This window comes from Falco punctatus (genome assembly GCF_963210335.1).
Source record: "Falco punctatus genome assembly, chromosome: 2".
NCBI lineage: Eukaryota > Metazoa > Chordata > Aves > Falconiformes > Falconidae > Falco > Falco punctatus.
The window spans coordinates 72,373,549-72,395,967 of record NC_137581.1 but is presented as its reverse complement, the minus strand read 5'-3'; the positions used below and the strand labels follow the sequence as shown (position 1 = coordinate 72,395,967).

The 22,419-nt window shown below is 39.4% G+C and overlaps 1 protein-coding gene across 1 annotated transcript in view; it reads left to right on the top strand.

Annotated features, from left to right (window-relative positions):
* OCA2 (OCA2 melanosomal transmembrane protein) overlaps nucleotides 1-22,419 on the top strand; it is a 226,847-nt gene that overhangs the window by 26,088 nt on the left and 178,340 nt on the right. Inside the window, exon 2 of the mRNA XM_080377365.1 lies at nucleotides 1,523-1,812. Coding sequence (XP_080233491.1) covers nucleotides 1,523-1,812 — 290 coding nt within the window. The remainder of the gene's footprint in view (nucleotides 1-1,522; nucleotides 1,813-22,419) is intronic.

Here is a 22,419-nt window from a genome sequence, read left to right as displayed (position 1 = left end):
CTCTTCCTCAGGGAGAAAGGCCTAACTCCTTCAGTCTTTCTGCATGTGGCAGTTTCTCCAGCCCTTTGATCATCTTTATGGCCCTCCTTTGAACTCCCTCCAGTCTGTCCACATCTTTTTTGAATTGCGGGGACCAGGACTGGACACAATACCTCAGCTACTGTGTAATGATGGGAAGAGTCAAGTTAGTCAATCTGCTTGTAAGGACAGGTGAAGAAGATTAGGATAGGAGGGATATAATAAGGGAATTGGGAATTGAAAGAAAAAGAAATGTAGGACTGGGGAAGGAAATACCACCTGGGGAAATTCTGATTTAGATTTGGCTAGCAAGCCTGCCTTTGCTTGGAGCCATGATCTGCATTTGTGGTGAATTGTATGTTCAATCTTTTTTTCCAGGAGTGTTCATTCCCTTGAAGCGTGCAAGGCCATGAGAGTTCAAAGCTGCACAAAATCATCATTAGCTTTTTGTTATTTCTGTTTCTAGTGATTTCTCCTGCTGGGACCGAGGCAGAGCCTCTTCCCTATTACTGTGCTATTTTTGCCCCACTGCCCTGCAGGTCCTGTTCTGAGATCTCTGCAGGGAGGAGCAGGTATGTGCTCCAGCAAGACTGCCCTCCCCCACTGCAAGGATGTCGGAGGCTAACGGGCCTGTTGCCCAAGCTCTTGCTCTCTTCTGTGATGGCTTCAGCACTTTAAATTGAAATATTCCCATGATTAGACTCCACAGCATGCATTTAAGACAGGCTGATCTTTAACTCAGTCTTCATGTCTGATTTGTGCACTTTGTGGGATTCTGAAGTGTTTTTTTACAACTTTTCATGCTGAATTTTTATGATAAGAGCATAAAAGCTTTCTGACTGTTATGCACTAATTTTTATTATAATCACCGTTAATAATCATATGATAGAACCTAATTTTCATCAAGGTTTGATTCACATTTCATAAATGCTTCTGGCAACTGCTGAAACAGCATGTTGTCTTCATAAAACTCGAGTACTTGTTCTGCTTAACGAGGGGCCATCAGGTGCAGTAAAGCTTCAGTGTGACAGAGCTTTCCAAGGAAACCTGAGAGCTGGGAGGAAAGTGGTGGCTTCAGTGGGACCTCTGTCACCACAGCTGCTGGAAATAAGCTGTGTCGTGGTGGTGAAGCAGTGCTGTTACAAGCTGGGAAGATGTTCTGTACCAGTGGCTCTTGTTCCTCTGATGCAGACATGATCTTGGCTTATTCTGTGGGATAGGCCAGTGCAAATTACTGGGAAATTTGTGGGAGAAAATCACAGTAGACATGAAAAAAGTAGAGGATGTGTCTCTTTATATATTACAATACTTCTTATAATGGCTAATTTTGAAGTTGCAAAGATGTTTAAAACGTTGGAATTGTTTCTGGTGGAAATAAACCAACAGAAGAAATATCCAAAGGTGCACAAAAAATCTTCTGCTTGGCATTTTTAACACACTTGTACCGAAGTAAACATTGAGTCAATTCAACTCAGTCCTAATATGTTTGTTTCACTTTCTTTAGGAGAACACCCCCCAGGGACAGATGTACTTGGATAACAAAGATGACAGTACAATTTCTAGACAACAAAAGATAGAGCTGAATCAGACATCTTTACATCAAACCAATCTATCTGCAAAGGTGACAGCCAAACCAGTGACCAGAAGTTGCAATGAGCTGCGGCTATTAAAAGAGTATCATGGCATGGTAGTGAGTCTTGGAGAGCCACAGACCTTGTGTGAAAAAACAGAAACAGGGGAGGATGGCTGCATTGCTCTGGAGAAGGATTTCACTCCTGTCCCCATGCAAGGGAGGTAAGAAAAAGGACAAACGACGTATTTTTTCTTCTAATACAAATTAATATTATTTTTTTTTTGCAGAGCAGATACATATGTTCATTAAGTGAATGTTTCTCCCATCCATACATAGAACAGGAAGCTTAATGGGACATTAGTGCAGTCTTAATTGCCCTGTAGGGGGTTGTGGATCACCAGATTTCAGAACTAATCTCAGCTTTAATAGCAGCCATGGGCCAATTTTGCTATGGTTTCAAGATCAGATACATGGCTTTTCTTCCCTACTTGGTGTCACAAAACACACAGAGATAAAGCGGTTTTCATGTCCCACTTCTCACCTCTTTCAGAAAAATGCATCGTAAGGCTGTAAATTCAATCACTATGGCTGAGACTGGGATGGCATTAATAACACAACTATGACAGTTGACACACCACGTATCAAGTGTACAAGGAGTGTGTGCTTCTTGTGTATCCTCTCCTGCATCAGGAAAAGTACAGGTTTGGGAACAGGGGTGCTAGCCTTTCCTGTTGCCACAGATAAGTCAGCAGTTCTATTTGTAAATGTTTAGAAATATTTTATAGACCCTAAAATATTGCAGGTGGCTTTTTAAACCCTTCTTGTTCACGTGTTCACATTGTTAAACACCTTTGGTAAGAGGATGGAGCAAGCTTTGCACCAGTAGCAACCACAGTGTGCAGAAGGCAGCCAGAGTGGACTGTCAACCTTTTGGGGTATTTCTGAGAATTTGTAGAGGTGACTTGATAGAGCCTAAAGCAAGAGCAATGCTGTACCTAATCTGAGCTCCTGCAGAGCACAGGTCTTGAAACACTGCCTGGGGGTGTCTGCGTTGAGCAAGATGGCTTACACTGCAGTGGTAGAGTGCCAGCACAATTTCCAGAATCTGATGCTGGAGAATCTTGTTGCACTGCTACAAGTCAGGAAAAAGCAGCATAGATTTCAAAGCAATTTAATGTTTAAATCAGATTTTTTTTTAACTGATTAAAATTAAGTAAACATAAAAGTACAATTTATTTAATTGTATAATTTAAGGGGGATCAGAACTGTAATGCAGATCAGAATCCTGGGTCTCGCCTGTAGTTAGCTAGACTTTTCATCCAACGAAAAGAGTTTTCTTTTTATTTCTCTCTCTCCTTCCCTCCCTCCTCTTTGTGTGGTTCTCCACAGCTGTTCATATCAGGTGCAAGGTGCAGTCCTGGGGGCTCCCCACAGTTCTAGGCATGCTGGTCACATCCCTGCATTGCTGAGCAAGGCTGAGGCCTGTCCCATGTCCCTGCATCTCAGTTAGAAAGAAATCTGCTTATACTGGGAGGAAAGGAGGTTTGGGGCATTTTGATAAGTTCCCTGGTCTAGGCAAGGATGAGCCAGGCTACCTGGATGAGCTTTGCTGTGTACCTTACTTACCTACAGTGTAAGTGTGTACTGTAAGTCTAGAGCAAACAAAGTCAAGGTTTTATGTGCATCTGAAAGTATTTCTGTCAGAGTGTGAGTCTGAAATCACTATAGCTATGCTTCCCAAATATATATAATAAAATAAAATAAAATAAAATAAAATTGACAGCTTGACCACAAAAGCCATTTAAATCCTTTAGAAATGTTCTTTGGGGTATTTGTGGATTTTCTGTGTTGACTAACAGTTTTACTGACAGAATCAAGTCTTGTAAAAGTTCTTCAGTTCAGCATGTGGTGGGGGTGAGTTACTGTTGTCTTGTTTTGAAAGAGCATGGTAAGCACAGCATATATGTGACGATGGAAGGAAGGCAGGGAAGGAAAGGAGTGGATGCATCTGGAGACAAGGTTTTTCTTTTGTGAATTCACATGTATGTCTTGCTACAGGTGTGTTTACCAGTGCTATTTACTGTCCTGTTAATTATCCTTGTACGGGAACAAAAAACACGGTTGTGTTCTTATGGCCCATCTCACCCTTCTGCCTAAACTTCTTCCAGCGGGTGATAGGAATTTGTATACCAGCAGTATGCAACTTACTGTGAACCCATGAAACACAGTTTGGAAATCATGGTCACAGGTGCCAGAGATGAAAAATACTGAATCACAGAGGAGCCCACCTTCCTGCAAGTGCAGGGAGTAGTCCAGGTCTTTTGATAACACGGTTTTCCTGTTGAGTAAACTGTAGTCACTGTGTGTGATTTAGGAATAGACGTAGAATTAAAGAGCCACCCCTATGCTCCCTTGCAGAAAAATGTATATCTAATCTTCTATAGCAATATATTATGACCCAGGAAAGGATCTTCTGAAATTCTTCTTGTTGATCTTTACTTCTCTTGCTCTCCAATATTGATTTCTTTTTTTTTACATACAGATTAATCTTATCTGGTTCTTCTGAGCATGTATCTTAGCCAATGTACATTAGGTGCACTTAAAATACTGATGTGATCTGTGTGACCCCTCTGGTATGAGTAATTACCCTTAAATCACTGGGACTACTCAACAGAATGCAGATAAACATGGATAAACCTTTGCAGACTCAGTTGTTTGATTAGTTTCATTAGAATGAGAATTACCTTTTAATGTAAATTGTTCTTTTGCTTGCAAAGAGAACTACTAATGATTAAGAAAAGAGACCAAATACTTTTTTTGCCCCATAAAGATGTTCGCTAAATTGGCGTGTCTGTATGGTTTGTTTTAATGCATCTACTTAACTTAAATTGCTGAATTATCTTTTGGGGATAAGGTTCCCAGGTTCTTCAAATTGTTCAAATGTACACTGAGGCAAGACTTTCCAAAGAATCTATTTAACAGATCAGGGGATTTATCTCAGTTGCTAAAGTCACCTTTAAGAAAGTGTTCTTTAGTTAAGCAGGGCCCTTTTCTCAGGACTATAGATGTCCACTTTATTCTGGACTGAACATTTCCATTTGACTGCAGCACAATCCTGCAGGTATTTGTGGTCAGTGTGCTTATTGTCTTGGGCTGCCTGCCTGTCAAAATGCCTTCTCATTTGCTTTGCATATTGAAGAACAGTACCTTCTGACTCCAGATTTTACTGGACTGCCTTAGGCTCCCTGGGCTCTGTGTGAGGAGCTGTGGACCATCCACAGTGGTCACTCCAATGACTGTCTTTCCAGAGCATTCTTCCCCCTGAAACAAGCCTGTCTGCCTTCTTGTGAGCAACATACTTCCTTCAGTCCTGCCTGCTGCTGGAAATGCAGGCATGCCTCTTTGAAGTGGACTATGAATGAGTTCCAGTGGCCTCCCGTGGGAATGCAACTGGCCTAGGTGTACGTTTACACTGAACTGTGGCGTAGTTTGGTCTATTGGAAATACAGATTTTAAAGTACTGCAAAATGGCAGTGAAGTCTGGATTTTGATTTTGCACTTCTTTCATTCTCCTCAGCCTTTAAACAATGGATTGATAAAGCTCTTTTTCATTTTAGTTACATGAAAATGGCTTTTCCAGTCAATAGACATTGGACCAAGCCACCTTCCTGAACCCCTTACCTTGCAGGAAGATTTCATGCTGCTCTGTGGAAGCATGGGCAATGCTTTTCAGGTCAGCCCTAACATCTCCAAAAGCACAAGCTACTTCCTTCCATCATGTCTCTGTACATATGGGATGTGGCTACAAAAAAAGCCCCTTGGTTGCTTTGGTTCATCATCCTCAGTGCTACTCCCATGGGAAAAGCCTAACAACATGGCTTTCTATCAACTGAATCTGAAATCCTCCTTTGTGATTCACAGGAAGGATGAAGTCAGCTGTTTTCAATTTAGGAATTAACAAGCCTCGGAGGCCATCTATAGAAATAAGATGAATAGTAATTCTGAATCCCATGTAACCAATTACTTTGTGTTGCTATTTAAAACCATGTTACTGAAATTAGGATGTTTATTGGAATATAAAAGTGGTTGAAGGTGGTGGAAGAGAAGAGTAATAGAGCAACCAGACCCTGTAGCATTCATTTTGTATTGCCTTTTGGTCCTTTTCTTTCTACCTCCTTTAGGTGGTCAGATAATAACATTATCTTGGGGGGGGGGGGGGGGAAGTTGGCAGTTATGCATTTATTATATTGTGAACTTTTAATGAGAAATTAGACTGTGAAAGCAAGGTGATGAAACCAAGTTCTAGCGTTACTCCACTGAAGTTATATTTGGATTAATTTGGCTCTGGAACTTGCTGGTCATTTAATATGATAGTCCTTGGAAGTTTTTTTATTTAATCTTTGTGCCTTATTAAGAAGATTCATCTCTGGGATAACAAAAAATAATCTCTTTTTTGGAATCTGCTTGAATTCGTGTTTCATCAAGCAAAACTATTTTTCTCAGCCTTTCTCCTGTCCTTCAGTTTCACTTACATAATGCTCACTTATGTAAGAAAAAATAAAAACAATCAACCAAATCCAACTCTTCCTTTGCCCTGAATCTGTGGTCCCAGGATCAGTTTGGAGATTGAAAAGGTCAGCGAGTTAAAAATGTCTATTGAATTCTCGGTTTGCAGCAATACAATGAAAAGATTGCAATTCTATTTCCTGTTAGTTGGAGAAGCTGGGAGAGGATAAACTATTGTATAGTGAAAAGTCAACATGAAATTATGCTTTTAGTAGTGAGGGATTATAAATCTCAATCTTGATTTTTAATTATGTTGATGTATTGCTATTTTTAAAGGACATTTATGAAACTTACAATTAGATGTCAAGAAGACATGGTTACTGTCTAAATAAGTAAAATTTATGTGACAATTTAAAAATGTCTTCAGATAGGGGAAAAAGGCTGAGGAAAAAACCAACTCAAAAACATTCAAAACACGTTTTTTTTTTTGTGTTTTGAATTTTGATCTTTGGCTGTTAGAATAAAACGGGAACATCTTCTGCTCAACAGTCAAACAGGGAAAGCAGTCCTTTTCACATCATAATTGCATGTTTGTGTAGGAACCATTCTGATTTTCCATGTCAATCACACAAACGTTAGAAAAGAGTCCAGGACAGATCAATGACTTCACAGCAAACTGCCACATTCATCATTCTTGTGTGGCTTCTGTAGGTCTTGCTTGCTACCTGACTGGTGATGCCTCCATCTGTCTTTCCATTTCTTATCTGTATGTGATTCTCCATGAGGATCTTTAAATGCTATGACACTGTAGTGAACAAATAATATTTAAGAAGTTTTAAAGTCACAACTTCACCAAGTGATTTAATTTGGTTCATTTGGTCTTGAATATACTCTCTCAAGCATTTATTGGCAAAGCGGAGGCATGTGGCCACAACACAGCTTGTCATGAGCAAACTGTGTAGGGGCATAAGACTGCTGAGACTCTCTTAGCTCTGATTACAGGTCCCTGCTGTTGCCCCTACCACATCACAAAATATGACTCAAAGCCTGAAAAACTCAAAAGAAGCAATAAGCAGCTCTAGCAAACCTTTAGCTTGAATGGCAAGAAGTATAACAGAAAGACATTATACACAGTAGGCAAACAAATGAGTTATTGGAAAGTTCTGCTGCCCCCTTCTAACTTGCTGTTTCCCATTTCCTGGAAAAAAGCATCTTGGACTGGTAATGGAAGGAAGACAGAAGTGTGGTTGTATGGCGCAATTAAGGAGAGTGTTTAGGTTAATTTGAGTAAAAGAAGCGTGTTCAGCAAAAGACTGATTTTAATTTAGTTTTTGCTATTAATTTAACATACAGAAGCAGACTTCACTCATGATAAATTTCCCTGTGTTCAGAGATATTTAATTTCTCTGTTGCTGTGTACTATTCATCATCTCAGTGCTTATTTCTTACAATTACACACAATATTTCAGATTGGTCATGTACTACGATTTGTTATGTTGTCAGCAGACTAAAACCATAGCACTCCTATGTAGCCACTCAAAAGCTTTTTGATTCTGACAGGAAATTTTGGTAAACAAAAATCCACCACTATTAATTTTTGTTTCTAAATGCTCTGTTGAAAGAATTAGGGGGCACTAATTAACTGCTTCACACTTTTCCAATTGTCAGGCTAAAAACTGAACTCAGCACTCAGTGAAGAATTTGCAGTGTACTAATCTCCAAAGATCAAAAGTTTCAACTGAACCCCTGTGACACTGCACAAAACTGCTGAATTTTGCAAGCATCTGTTCTGTTCCTAATGGTTAATAATATGGTTATGTGGGGTTCGTCTTTGTTAGACCTCTTAGGCCAATTGTGGAAAGATGCCAGTAACATACAAGCTTCAATCCTCTTTGGGGTTGGACAGCTGTTTCCTCATGTAAACCTCTCTTTAAATGGGGGAAGGCTTTTAATGTCAGCAATGATTTTTTTACATTACAAGGTTGAAAGGTTAAGCCAACCAGGCATCCAGACCTTGAAAAGGAATGTGTTGCACAGTGGCAGTCACAGTTGAACAGGGGGGCATGCATGGGGCTTAAATATCCGACGCGAGGAGTAGCTATCCATGTAAGATGAAGCACATAACACAGTCACTCAGTATCCCTCAATTAAGTTGTTTTTTTAAAAACTGTTCTGTGTGCTTCATTCCTGCTGATGTGCCTGTGTGCAGATGACAGCTGTGACATACTAAATTTGGGGGAATCAGAGCTTTGCACTAGCAGGTGGTCAAATTATACTAATTAATAAGAATTCAGTTTTGTACCCAGTTTTCTACCATGTAGGTATGCAAAAATTTTATGTGGGTAAGACCAATTGAGTCTTTGCTGACAGTGACTGGGGAGAAGGAAAATAAAGCATTGGAAATCCACAACCCTTACATGTATCACTGCATCAGTTGGACATGCAGATAGGCAGCCACTGCAGCACTGTTGTTGGGTGGTAAATGGTCTGCATGATAACGTGGCAACTTCTCCACGAGTTCAGGCCCTGTGGTTGAAGGATAGAGCAAGACAAAACCTGAAAGTGCCACCAAAAATAGCTGAGAAAGGGAGTTATGGAGAGGAATCAGGTTTGACAGAAAGTTTGGGCCATTTAGCTTTAAGGCTTGAACCTCAGTAAGCCTGAGGTAGGGCAGGAGCCCATGAACTTTGCAGAGAGAGAGGCCAGGACAATAACAGCTTGGTTTCAAGGTCCAGTCAAAAAAAGAAGTAATGCCAGTGGGGCGCCCTTACTGTAAATCTGTACAATCTCCACTCTGCCCTGAGGGATAGTAAACACACTCCTCCTAACCCCTGAGTAAGCGTATGGGCCACCAGACTCCAAGGCAGTCATTTTTTACCTCTCTGAATTTGTCATTCTAAATGAATAATGAAACATCAATTGAAACAGCAACCTTAACTCACTTATTCTACTTTCTAAGTAAATTTCTTGCATAATAATAATCAGCATTGTTTTATCTCCTCCTCTTGCTTCTTCTTCCAGTGACTGTTATTTTGTTGAAAATATAAGGGCCTGAAGGAAGAGGAAAGGAAGGGTTTGCATGCAGCTTTCTTTCCTAGTAGTCAGGTGAGAGCTTGGATAGCTTAGCTCATATTGAGCATTCGCTCAAAGACATCGCCTCAGCCTCTGCCCAGACTACTAGAGAGCTGCTGCCGAGCATGGAGGGAGAAGAGAGGACTCGGAGACACAGGTGGAAGGAGAAGCATTTGGGAGGAGAGATATCAATAAAATGCAGAGACAGTAGGAATAGTGAGAAGGATGAATGGAAACCCTTCCATGAGTCTTCAGAGGGAAAATGCATGAAGCTCAAATAAGGTGAAATACAGAGTGAGAGCAGGATGTAGAGAGCTGTGGAGTTAATTAGATAAAAGCAAGTTAATACCATGGTTGTAAGCCAGACTCTGATGCAATCAGTCCTCAGTTATGATAAAAAGTCCTAACTCCACCCAAAGCTGTATTTAACAAGAGTATGAAACTGTTTGTCTCAAACCTTGAAAAAAGGCAGCCCAGTTAATGGCATTCCTTCCTTACCCTGAATGCCTTGCACTAGTGAGTACTTACAGTTTGATCTTCCAAACAAAATAAGTTGTGTTAACAAGATAAAAATATGGAAGGCTATGGTCCTCCAAAAAATAAAACAATCCCACACTGCCATTGGTACAGAAAGAAACCTTCTCCACCCCCCCCACCCCCCCCACCCCCCTGCTTATTGTTAGGATAGATGTTTTAAAACATAGTTCTGCTTGGTGATAGAAATGTGTTTCAGTCTGCCCAGCAGTTTAAATGTCTCTCCCATTAGAATTAATTAGCATCAGAGTGGTTTGTCCTTTTGTGTTAGAAGCACTGAAAATCATTCCTCAGCCACAGCAAAAATTTCCAGGATAGTGGTGGTCATACATTTAAGAACTGAAGTTCATGTTAAATTGAATGTAGTTGATGGAAAAATAGATTAATGCAGATGGAAGAAATTAGCCAGTGAATTAAAAAAAAAAATAATAGGGTCACAGTCTGTAGTCTGGCAAGTCATATGGCTTTTTTTCCAACCCGGCTATTCATAAGGAGCTCAAGTGATTTACTCATTGAAATACAGCAAAAGCTGATAAATGAGTCACCAAAATGCTTACAGTGACCGAGCAAGCAATTCTCTGCTTGTTAGGTACTAATGGGACTGCAGGGGCAACCTGCAATAATTGTGTTAATGGACCAGCAGAAGTCAGAGACCATGCAGAGCTCTGTCCACAGCAGGTCAGAAATAAGTCAAGCACAGCACAGTGAACTGGAGCCAGGTCTGTCAGAGCTGGGTAGGTTCAGAAGTAATGCACTTGGGTTTGGTTCTTTTTCCTTTGCACATTTTTATATGCTTTCTTTTGGGCAGGGTGAAATAGAAAACAGATAGACAGTTGCAGCAACTCAAAATTTTCAGAAGCACAGCAGAAGATACTGACACAGTACTATCTGTGAATTAGCATCATTCGGAAGCAGCTGTTAAAGGTTGAAGGTTTGCTCACACTTTCTGAGCTGCTCCCTTTTCTGTACTAGTCAGTAAGGACAGTAAACACAGTCCACCTGCCATACACTCCCTGGTATCCTTGAGCAGAGTTTCTGAGGAGTCCCTTTTCCTGAAGTGAAGCTCTGGCAATGGTGGAGTATGAAAGCATTTCTCTCCAGAATCTCATGCTGGCAGCTATATTGAATGGGTATGTCTGGCAGGGCATTGCACTTGCTGTTTGAGGAGGAAGTGCTATACTATTGATGAATTTACTTTAAGAAGTCTAATCCTGGATTAATACCATACTTCTTTGAATAGGGTAGGTAAATATTTTGCAGTGACTTTTCCACCCACTCTTGTGGTCTTATGTAATTTATTTTGTCTGCTGCTGAGAAAATAAAAAAGTAAAAGCAGCTTCAAATATTCTGTTGTCTCTGATCTTTCTAGGAGTGGTAGGAGCAACTCTATCTCCCCAGCCACGTCAATGACATGTGAGCTGCATTTCTCTTTAGGAATCTGTTGACAGCTGTTTATCATGTAAACCTCTTACAGTGAAAAGCATGAGCCTGAATTTAGTGAATCTGTCTGATAAAAGGAAGAGTAAACCCAGAATGGAGGATAACAAGGAATGCACTTCTGTTTTTTCTGATGTGTACACTAAAACAGCAGGGCTATGTCATAATATTATATAACACTATATAAATACACAGTTTTGTTGCATTCATTGGCAGCACATGGCTTCTTTGCCAAGGTGCTCTCTGTGCTAAGGGTTGCGCCTCCCATCGCTTTCCAGCACAGGACAACAAGAGCAAATGCTCTGTGCAGAAGTGGCAAAATGGAAATTTGTGCATTTTAGACATTGTTTTTGACTCACATCTACTTGGTGCATTGTAGCCCATGCCTAGAAATAAACTAAGCCAGAACTGCAAGGAATAGTGATGTTTTGGAGTAAAAATTTTGAACATCAGTGTGTGGAAAGCTATTGTTTTTAACCACAAATAAAATGGCAACAGGAACTCATTACAAACCTGTTCATAGTTGTATGACAGTATTGAAGAGGATTATAGGGCCAGAAGTATTCTAACTTGCTTATTTTGACAGAAGACAGACTGTCCTTGGCAGAAAAGAATGATAGATTGTCATAAGGATTTGTATGTATGGATACCGAACTAATCACAGTTTTGAACCTATTGGTTTGTCAACAAAAGTTGAAAGAGCTCCACTGATGTCATTAGACCTGTCATGCTTTCCCTCAGCTGGAAATCTGACGTTTGTGAGGCAGAACACAAGAACTCTACATCATAAACAGTTAACAAATGTACTGATTTTTTTACAATTTAGAGTAGGACCGATTATTTGATTTTCTTGATATGCCAATCCAACAGATGTTTTAGGCTCAAGCAGAGAGGATGAAGAAAAGAGAATTCTGACTTTTCATACTCGTTAAACACTGTATGAATATAGGGAGATATAGGTCATACATATAATGGTTTGAGATCACCAAAATCAAGTATTGACACCAGCTTCCTGATACATAATGGAATTTATTTACTTGTATGCAGAATCAGTCAACAGGATCCTACTTCTGCTGCATATGTGTCCCTTCAGGGGTGAGGTCCTCATGGTGTCATGATCTGCATCACATTTAGTCTTCATTAACAAGAAAGTTGCAAGCAGGAGCATACCTTGCCCTATTAAGGATACAGCTTTTGGTTGTTGACCGAAAAAATTAATATATAAACTGGAATAACACTGTAGAGCTGAGACTCTAACCATACCTCTTGCAATGGAGAACAAATGTTGATGGAGTCCATTCTTCCTTTCTAAATCAAAGACCTTTTAAAAATTTAATATGTCTATATACGTCTGTCTTCAGTTAAAATCTGTTCTTTTAGCTCTGCCATGTGTCATGATATTTTTCTTTCCAGCCCACGCTTTTCCCTAATGCTTCTGGAGGAGATAATTCCTGTAGCTTTAGTTCTTCCACTATTCTGATTTACTTTCACATTGCATAACTTTAAAATAGTACAAAATGATTTTTATTTCTGTGACAATGTGCTATGGACTTCTGTTTCTCATAAACACTTGTTTGTTTGTTTTTAAAACATTTATTTGCAATTGTAACCTACTTTTAAGTGCCATGACTCAAAAGTGATTCCATTATTTGGACTTTAAAGGTGTTATTTTTGTGTAGAGGAACAACCATTATTCTATGTTGATTCTTGAGGTGCAGAAGAGCTACCTCTACATTAACTTTTAGGAATGATGTCTGGTTAAGGGCGTTTTAGTGTCTTTTTCTCTTTTTCTCTTTGTTGTTACTTTGTTTATTGCTCCATTGCCTATACTATCCACCTTCCTTTTTCCTTTGCATTTCCATATTGTCAGAGCATCCTTCATTTTCCCTGCTCTGTCACACTCTATGGATAATTTCTTTTTCCAAATTACCTGTGCAGACTGTGTTAAAAAGACATTTGTTAGTGCAGTGGCTGTTTATCTTGGCAACAGTTCCTGCAGTTGTTTTATTCAAAAAATAGATGTGAGATGCTGTTAGTATTATAGTTTCTCCTACGTTCAGGCATCTGATGTGCATTTCAGGCTTCTCTTACTTGGATGTGCTGTTGATTTGAGTGCACTAAACCTTTATGATCCATTGGAGTTTATAATCAAGTAGCTGTGTAACTGATTGCACATAGAGCAGAGGACAAGCTTTGGGTTTGGTTTTTTTTTAAGGAAAATCCAGGTTTTTCATGCTTTTTAAAGTGCTAAGAAGTGTTTTTGATTGAAATCTAACAGATTATTCAGGCTCTATATCTGCCTGAAGGAACAGAACACTTGTAAACTTTCTTCTGTCTTTGTCTAAATTTGCTGTGCTCCACAGCACCTTTGCCAGGGTGGGACCAGTAGCAGAGATCCTTTGTCTTAATTCTTCTGCTTTTGGAGGCAGATATGCCTGTCTTGTTTCTTTAACGGGGTTTGTTTGTAAGGACTTGCTGGGTTTTTTTCTGTCTCTTTGTATAGCAGCTTGGAGCCCTCTTCCATAACAAGGGGAAGAAGACAGGAAGAAGCTCATGGAAATGGGTAGTAGCTGTGTCAGCATAGGCTTTCCCCTTTTCTGCAGATAACCTATTGCTGAAGAATTATTTTTTAGTAAGTCAGCAGCACTGATGCTTTTCCTTTTCTATTTGCTTTTTCTTTGGTAGCACAGAGTGATGTTTTATTTATGTAACCTCATGTCTGGATGGCCAGAAATTTTAATGTGTATGTGAAGACGTATTGTCCATACAGCTACTGAGCAGAATCCTATCCCTTTTTTTTGGCGATCAGTGTCCAGGATTTATTTAGCTTTGGGATAGTGCTGATTTTTAGAACATGCATAGCAAATATTATGGAATTTCTCATCAAGAATATGTTATTTCAGGAACAAGATGGAAGTATACCACCTCTGTGAGACCATGGAGTGACCAAAGTGTCACTCTGTATAGAGCCAAAGGGAACAGGGTGTCTGAGAGGAAAAAGTCTGGCACCTGTGTGACTGGGGGGGAAGATGTGTCTCATTGTCATCAAGAAATATGATGTACAGTTAAACTCTGTTGCCAGAACAAAGCCATCTGCCATGTAGGAAAAGGAATTTCCTTCTGAACCCTGACAGTCATGATTTTGGTTTTTTGACTTTTCAGTGCACAGGAGTATGTTCTTACCTGGAGAAGGATTACAACTTAAATCAGGAGGAAAGGAAGATGAAAGGGCATTACTATTCTTTGTTTTTGTGATCAGTTTCTCCACTTGGGGGGAGACTTGCTGAATATAATTTGCATGCTAATCTGCATGAGACAAGGAAATTCTCAGATTTTCTTTGGAATACATTATTTATAAACCTTAATTTGTTGGGTTTTTTTTTCCTCTTTTTTCTTTGAGAATCTCAGCTGAATATGTTTATGGACTCAGATCTTGTGTTTCAAACTTATCTCCCATTGACACTGAATCAAAAATCTATGTTTTAAAGCTGCTTGTTAACATAAATTACATAGCTCCTTCTCTGACATTGTAGCCTTGAGGTACCTATAGGTATCTGAGGCTTTCCAAGACAGAAAAAAGATGCCTGGTAGCAAAACTGTGAAACAAGTTCCTGGTGCTTGTAAACTAAAAATGTTAACATGTTATAGTGATCTTAGTGAAGGGCTATTGCAGGGAAGAGCACCATCTTTGTGAGATAAACCTGCATTTATTCTTGAATGGTTTCATTAAATATTCTCCAAAGGTAAAAGCAAATATTGTATTATTATCAACTACTTTTTTATTGTTTGTTTCTTTAATTTGTTCCTCTTGGATTTTCAGTGCTCTAAAAATTTTTGTCTCTGATATAACTCGAGGTGGAATGTAATGACCAGTGATGTGGGTTTACTCTGTATTGGAAGTTACTTCCTAGGAAGTTATGAGGAAATCATGTTTGGAAGGACTTCATAGTTTTTTGTATTTCTACTAATGTACACTGAATAATTTTTTTTGTGAAAAGTCTTCCGTACAAAAAAGAGATTTCATCTAAGAGTGAATAAAAAGTACATGAATAAAGTACTTTTTGGTATACCGTAATACAGACATTGTTTATGTGAGGCTTATACTTTATTTACTGAAGAAGTCTTTCTGTTATCTCAAAGTTAATTCTCCAGGTTTCCTGTATAGTCAACATGGGAGATGGAGAGGATGAAAATGACTTCAAGAAGTCTCTCTCTTGCCAGTGACCGTAAATATCTTCGACCAGACTTTTAGATGGCAAAAGTTATATGAATGACCTCAGTGTCTTATGCTCAGCCAGAACCTGAAAAGGAATCCTTAGTACCTCCATTATAATTAAAAAAATGAAAAAAATAGAGTGGAAGAACTTCCATTACAGTGAAAAACCCCCAATTATTTTATCAACTTAATAGTGTAATTTCAGTATATGATAGCTATACCTCCCCCTATGAATTATTTATCTTAAAGTTTTACTGCTGTTTCTTCTCTGTCTACTCTGAGTACTGTGTCTTATGCCCTAGCTTTGGAGAAAATTTTAACATTTTTGCTGGGTCCAGTCCACTGGGATCAGAATCTACATAAAGGCCATATAAGTTGTCCTGGTTACATTGTAATACCTCATGAGAACCCAATTATGTATCAGATATAAGAATTCTTGAACTTGCCTTGTTTTGTTTTATTATGACCAAAGGACAAAATACAAGCCTCAGCAAATTTACAATGGTTGGGATCCATCATGTGTTTTTTTTTAAACAAAGCTTAATTTGGTGACATCTTGAATTTTTTAAGCCATGCAGCGGCCTGCTGCTCACTTTCACCTCCTTTAACACCTCTCCAGGCAGAGATATCAGTCACAATTTTTCAAATTTTTAATAAGCTTTTTTGTACATCTTTCTGGCTTTTTTTTTAAACTCTAAGCAAATGGAGACACTTTGTCTATAGTGACAAAGTTACTTTTTTTCTCTAGAAGTTGCAGATATGAATAATGTTATTTCCAAATTCTTGGAATGCAATATATGGAACTACAATTTTTAAATAAATGTTTAAAAAAGGAGAAGAATCATTCTTCATTACTTCATCTTTATGTATAGCTCACTAATTACTCTTTTCAATCTCCAAAACTGTGGTGAGTGGCATAAGAGTATATTATGACTATGCAAGGCCAGAAGCATAATTACATGTGACAACTTGTCAGTACATCGCTTGGATCAAGGAAAATTGCATCAAAATAATGCTGTCTCACCATTGTGTAGGAAAGCGTTCCCTCATCTGGGAAGCGGTCAATGGTCTTCCTTTAAGAGTGCTTCCTTTTTCTTGCATAATCCTTAAACTCAGCTAGTCTTAAAGTAAATCTTCATACTTCAACATATGTTGCCCCAAACCTTTGAGACTATGACAGCATAGCACTGCAATGCTTGAAGAATAACCTCCCTTAGACATGGTCACATCATCCAGTTGTTTCTCAGACCTATCCTTCTGTTCCTGTTTCTATCATCCAACTGCCCCATACTGCATCTTTAAGAGAGTTTGGTCAGATGTAAAGTTAAAACATTAAGTTGTGACCACTTCCTTGACTTTTGAGATTCTTGGAATTGCCTCACAGACTACTAAAAAAGTGTGACCCCCATTTATTCATCGTAAATTCAGTTAACAGTAGAGCTGGTTAAGCTGAAATCCTATTATGAATATGAAAGAGAAATGCTGTCTTTTAAAAGCGAAACTTGCAGAATATGCTAAAGTATTATCAGCGCAGCTATGCTTAAAGTGTTGCTGATAAATTGCTTCCCTATGGCAGATTCATTTTTCAGTACGCCCTGCAGCATTCGAGAATAATACCCCTTAACAGGTTATCTGTGTAATCCATAGAGAAACTGGGGTATTGGAATTTGGACCACTACCAATACTGGCTACTGCTGCCTATTTCAAATTTGCAGCTTGCTGGCAGTCGCCAACAGCTAAACTGTTTTGGCAGTGCCTGCTACTGAAATGTATTTTCTCCTTCAAACTGCAGTCTTTGCATGCTGTATCCTGTAGCTTTCCAATTTCCTTTGCTGAAGCAGAAAACAGAGAGAAGGAAACAGCAGTTACACCTTTTCATTGCAAAGTAGTCCTTCAAAGGGTAAGCGTTCTGACCTGCCCCATCACTGTTGTCCTGCTGGATAGTCATGAAGATCTGGGCTGGCCCGGGTCCCTGCCTCCATCCTGTCCCTGCTCCCTTGCTGGGTGCTGTGGGACAAGCCCTGGTTGGGGACCTCATTGCCCTGCCAAACCCACAGCCACTCTGTGCTCCTGGCTCCCTCCCACAGGGCAGCCGGACCTCATGGTGCCCTGACATGGGAGCAGAAAAACTGTGGAGAACAGCTTAGTCCTCGTAGGTAGAGTCAGAGGAGCTTCAGGGCAGCTTAAGATTGAGTACGAAGTTTTGGCTTCACCTACTGCAGTGAGGTCCTGGTCTGTTAACCATGTCCTGATGTCTTCTTGGTGAAGACTTCCACTGACAGAGGCAGGCAGACTCTTGAGGAAAAGGAGTTATCAAGTCCTGGAGGTCCCTGAAATTTTCATTTTTCAGGGAAGTATTATAACCCTACAAAGCCTGATTTAATTTAAGAAAAAGAAACACAGAAAACACTGTTTTCCAAGCTATTTCTGGACTTAAAATTGCCCTACTTCTCAAAATAGCAGAATGTTGCACAACTGAAGGGGGAGAGACCACTACCACATGCTCTTGCAGGACATGTTCGCTCTCCAAACCCAGCAGATGTGAATGAAGCAAGCAGATTGTTTGTGCCCTATATATGGAACCATTTCCATCTTGGAAAAGCTCGGCACACATTTCACTACATTGTTCTTAAGCATGTTCTTTATTTGTCTGGGGTCTTGGCATGGCAGATGTTTCTCAATATGAGGCCTGCCAGTTGGCTGTGCTCCTTGTAGTGTCTTGCTGTCAGGTAGTGCCAGGGCTGCAGTCCTCTGGGAAATCCTGTACAGTCCCATCTAATAAAAAAATAGGAAATTCAAAGAGAAATGAGTTTGTATTAAGTAATGCTTTCATTGCTAAATTTTTCTGACATCTTAATGGTGCATGCTTTTAAAGGGTCTAGAGGTTATTTGCTCATTTAGTTGAAGCTACATAAAGCAGTCATCAGAAAACGTCTGGACCCTGTCTAGAGATATGAGCTCTGGAGTTTTTGATACTTCCCTTGGCTCTTAGTGTATCAGTTGACCATACTTCATTTGTGATGGGTAATCATAACAATTCCCCCGTGACGTGCTACCACTGAGGAGAAAACATGACAGACAATTGTGTTTCTGTGTGGGCACATATATGTCATAATGTGGACGGATGCTTGTACACTACTGCTTAGTACACAGTAGATGTTTAAGAGCTGAATGCTGTGATGTTGGTCAGGTCAGCACAGTTTGTACTGTGTAACTGTTGTCCAAAAGTGGACTTTGTCAGTAACTGACAAATACAAAATCTGGTGGAAGAATGTGTTTCGGGTGCAGTCAATAACTGGTGTGGTGTGTTCTTTGGTTTTTTTTTTTTGTGGTTTTTGTTTTCTGCTAAAACTCTTTGTTCAATTTATTTCTGCATGGTGCTTGTTTACAGTTATGATTAGAATAAGTAGTTCAGTACTTATGAGTTGTATAAATGTTCTGTATTCAGGGAAGATGATGCTTATGAAGTTAGGCTTTAGTCTGTAAGAATGTAGAAATGATATATCATAGACTCCTGCACAAATAATTATCTCTCATATTCTTACTCTGGTATTCTCCGCTAGGAAACTTTACTTAAATTTTTATTGTATCTGTTGTAATCTCTTGGCTTTGTAGTATTCCTGGGCTTTTGTTTAAGAGGCAGCCTCACACTTATAATGGTTTTAGTGATTACTAATTCAGGGAAGCATGCTAACTCCCCCTCTCCCCCCCCCCCCCCCCGAAGAGATTGTGCTTTTTATTTGTTATATAGTGAAATTTCCAGTAAATTATGTTCAAAACTGTTGATGGTCTTGCATAATATGTATGCTCCCATATTAAACTTTTCTTCAAATCCTTTCTGTAGAAGTGAGAATTATTGCTTTCTGTTGTCATAGAAATAGCTCTTTTACTGATAGTTGCATGCACAACGTAGCATATGGCAGATGAAGCATTGTATTAGCTGATGTTTAAAACATATGCTTTTTATCACGGGGAGTGAAAACTTAATGCATTATGTGGCATGATTCATCTTTTCAATACAAGGCTAAATAATAGGTTACACGCAAACCTAGTGATTATTTTAAGTGTTTGCCAGCTAACTAGGATGAGTATGGTTTTCTCCTTTCTCAGGTTCTTGTAGGATGCTTACTTCTTTTAGTGCCCTCTGCTGTACTGTATTTGGGATTGAAAGGTTGCTTATTGCTGAACAACAGTTCCTACCACAAAGCCTTCCTTTTGCTTTCATTTAAAATGGCATGTGTAAACACATTAGGAAATGCCTGAAAATGCAGTAAGGTGGCAGGTGTGGTGCCCAACAACAGGAATTAAGTTCTCTCTTTGGACTTCATCCAAAGTCCCCTGGAGACTTTGGAAGTTATGACCTGGAGGTAATGAGAAACTGGTGTGTTGTAGGTGGAACCTGCAGCACTCTTCAGCTAACGACTCCGAATAACTTCTGAGGAGTCATCAGCCCATCAGTGGGAGCAACTGGAGTCTCCTACATCTTTTCCTCTCCTGCTTTCTCTGTACCTCTCCACATGGCAAGGAGGAGCCTGCCCCTCCTTAAACTGCTCAAATGAGTGTAGGAGATTGATGGTTGTATCTCTGTTGTACAGCTGTAGAGCAGTAAAAATTGCCACCAAAATAGTGTGAACCTTACTCATCCATGGGAGCTTCTGCAATAGATGCCTGGGACCTATATTTGGACCCTCGTACTTTTTAACACTGTGGGTGAGATGCTTCTCCAGCTGCTGTCAGCCAACTGGAGCTTCATCCGTGGACACCTCCGTGACTTGGCAGAACCTGCTTTATCATCTGGGGTGTGGACAGCCCTCCTATGATGCTGTTTTTTCTTCTGGGTTACTATGGAAACAATCAGAAACTGTAATTGCTTGAAAGATTAGAAATGGGAAAGTATGAATTTGACTGCAAATAACCAGCTCAGAAAACACACTTCCTTGGAACAAACCTATACTCCTGCAGAGAGCACCAAAATCTGTATGTATGACTGTCACAGCAGTAGCCAAGTGGTTAAGAACATAGTCTTCTGTTTGAAAGATTTCTCTTAATTAAAAAAACCCAAACATGCCCAGCTGTAGCAAGTGTGAGAATGAATGTGGCCACAGCTGTGCTTGTGCAGGAGGCAGGGTATGCTCTTCTTTTTCTGATGTCAGTTCTACATGGATCTTTCCATATGAGTGATGCTTTGTAAGTCTTTGAAGAAGTCCTTGTCAAACTTTTCCATAGCTTTTGGCTTTAGTTTTCTCCCATTGCTTTTGAATGAAAGGAAAATAAGAATGTTAATTTTTTTGTGTGAAGACCTATGTGCATATCTACATATAAGTGTATACATTTATAAATGCAATTGTTTCATGTCTCATATTTGATGTATAAAGTGCTAATGATTTTTGAGTCTGAACTATGAGAGAAGACCAATGGACACAACTGTTGTCCAACTAACCGGTTTCTCACCTGCACATAGTATAAATCCAGAGCAGTCTTCTCATCCTATGAATAGGTCTATTCACAATGGTCTAATGAGCTGACCTGGTGATTAGCTCCTTGGTGATGTTGCTGAATTGCTCAGTAGAGATGGGTTGGACTCCATTCTAGCATGTAGGTATAAGTTTCTAGGTCTTTTGATTGTGAAGAAACATTCAAAGTGTAAACTGACCTTAGGTTTTGAAATGTGTCACACTGATTTCTTTCCCTTACTTAGTGTCACAATTGCCAGCCACTTGTAGGACTGAGGAGTACCAGGAAGGATGCTAAGAAGGTTTTTGAGCACTGCAGACTTGTTCCTCTAATAGCAGAGGGTCTTTGGGCCTTCCTAGTTTTGCTTGCAGATGATCTTTGTTATCTTTTGATGAAGCAGATGACCAGATTGCACCAATAGTGTCCCTGCAGAAGTATGAGAGGCTCAGAGGGGCTTACATTAGGCTCTCTGTTCAGGGATTATTTTAATTTTTATAATCATGCTGTTTTTTTCATCATGTTTTTACAACTTTTCTTTCTAGAGCTTTTGGTCTTCAAGATTCTTATATGTCCTAATTAGCTTTATTGTTTATATTACTCTTATTCTTTAATTAGAGTAATCACATCACGGGGGAGTTGAGGCTCTTCTGCTTTTTCTCTAATTATTTTTGTTTTGTCAAGCCTGGCTGTTTCCTGCTGCTTATTCTTGTCCATGTGTTTTTACTCTCTGCAAATGGATGTGGTCATGTACTAATTGTTTTCACTTTATCTGAAGACCTTTTCCATTTTTACTGTATTGGCCATTCTTGGCAATCTGTGAAGCTCTACAGTTCCATTTAAGGTGGCAAGACCTATATCAGCGAGTGGGGATAAAAAATGTGCAGACAATAAGTGAAGGTGATGTCTTTAAACTAGCCTTCTAGATCCTTCCCTCAGGTTCTGTCATTTAAATGACCTTCTGACAAACCTTTATCCTCTCTTTCTGGTTGTTATTGCTGTGGTTGCTTTGCCCTTCAGCACTCTTCGTGTACTGGTCACTCACTCCCAATAGTGGTGAAGACCTGCTGAGGTAGGGGATTGTCATAGATATACATGTGCCTGTGTAACACAAAGCAGTGTTGAAATCAACCTCTAACAATTAGAAGAAAATGGATTTTTTGTAGAAAGATTTCTGGTTACTAATCTCAGATTTGCACATATCCTAGGAGGAAAAAAAGATCAGGAAGTGTGGAAAGATTAATCATGTGTGCAATGCAAGGTTAGATCGGAACAGCATATAGTATATATTATTTGGAGAATTTTGTGGAAAAAGTGGCATAATTTTGTTTAAAAGCAGAAACAGCTAATTGGTCTTTGTGTGAGTTAAATTTCTGAATGTGCAAGTTCAAGGTCTACCATCAGAATTTTTATTAAAATTGTCACTTTTGGATGCAACCTTTGAATGTAGTGGGATGCTTGGATTAGTCAGGAGCCTATCAGTCATGCTCAGTAAGCACACATTTAAAGTCATGATACTGTTTTTGCTGTCCTTATGGATTCCATTTTGGAATGGTAAAAGCTCTAGGTAATCTTTTACATCTAAGGCCATTATAATACTAGAATAGCACTT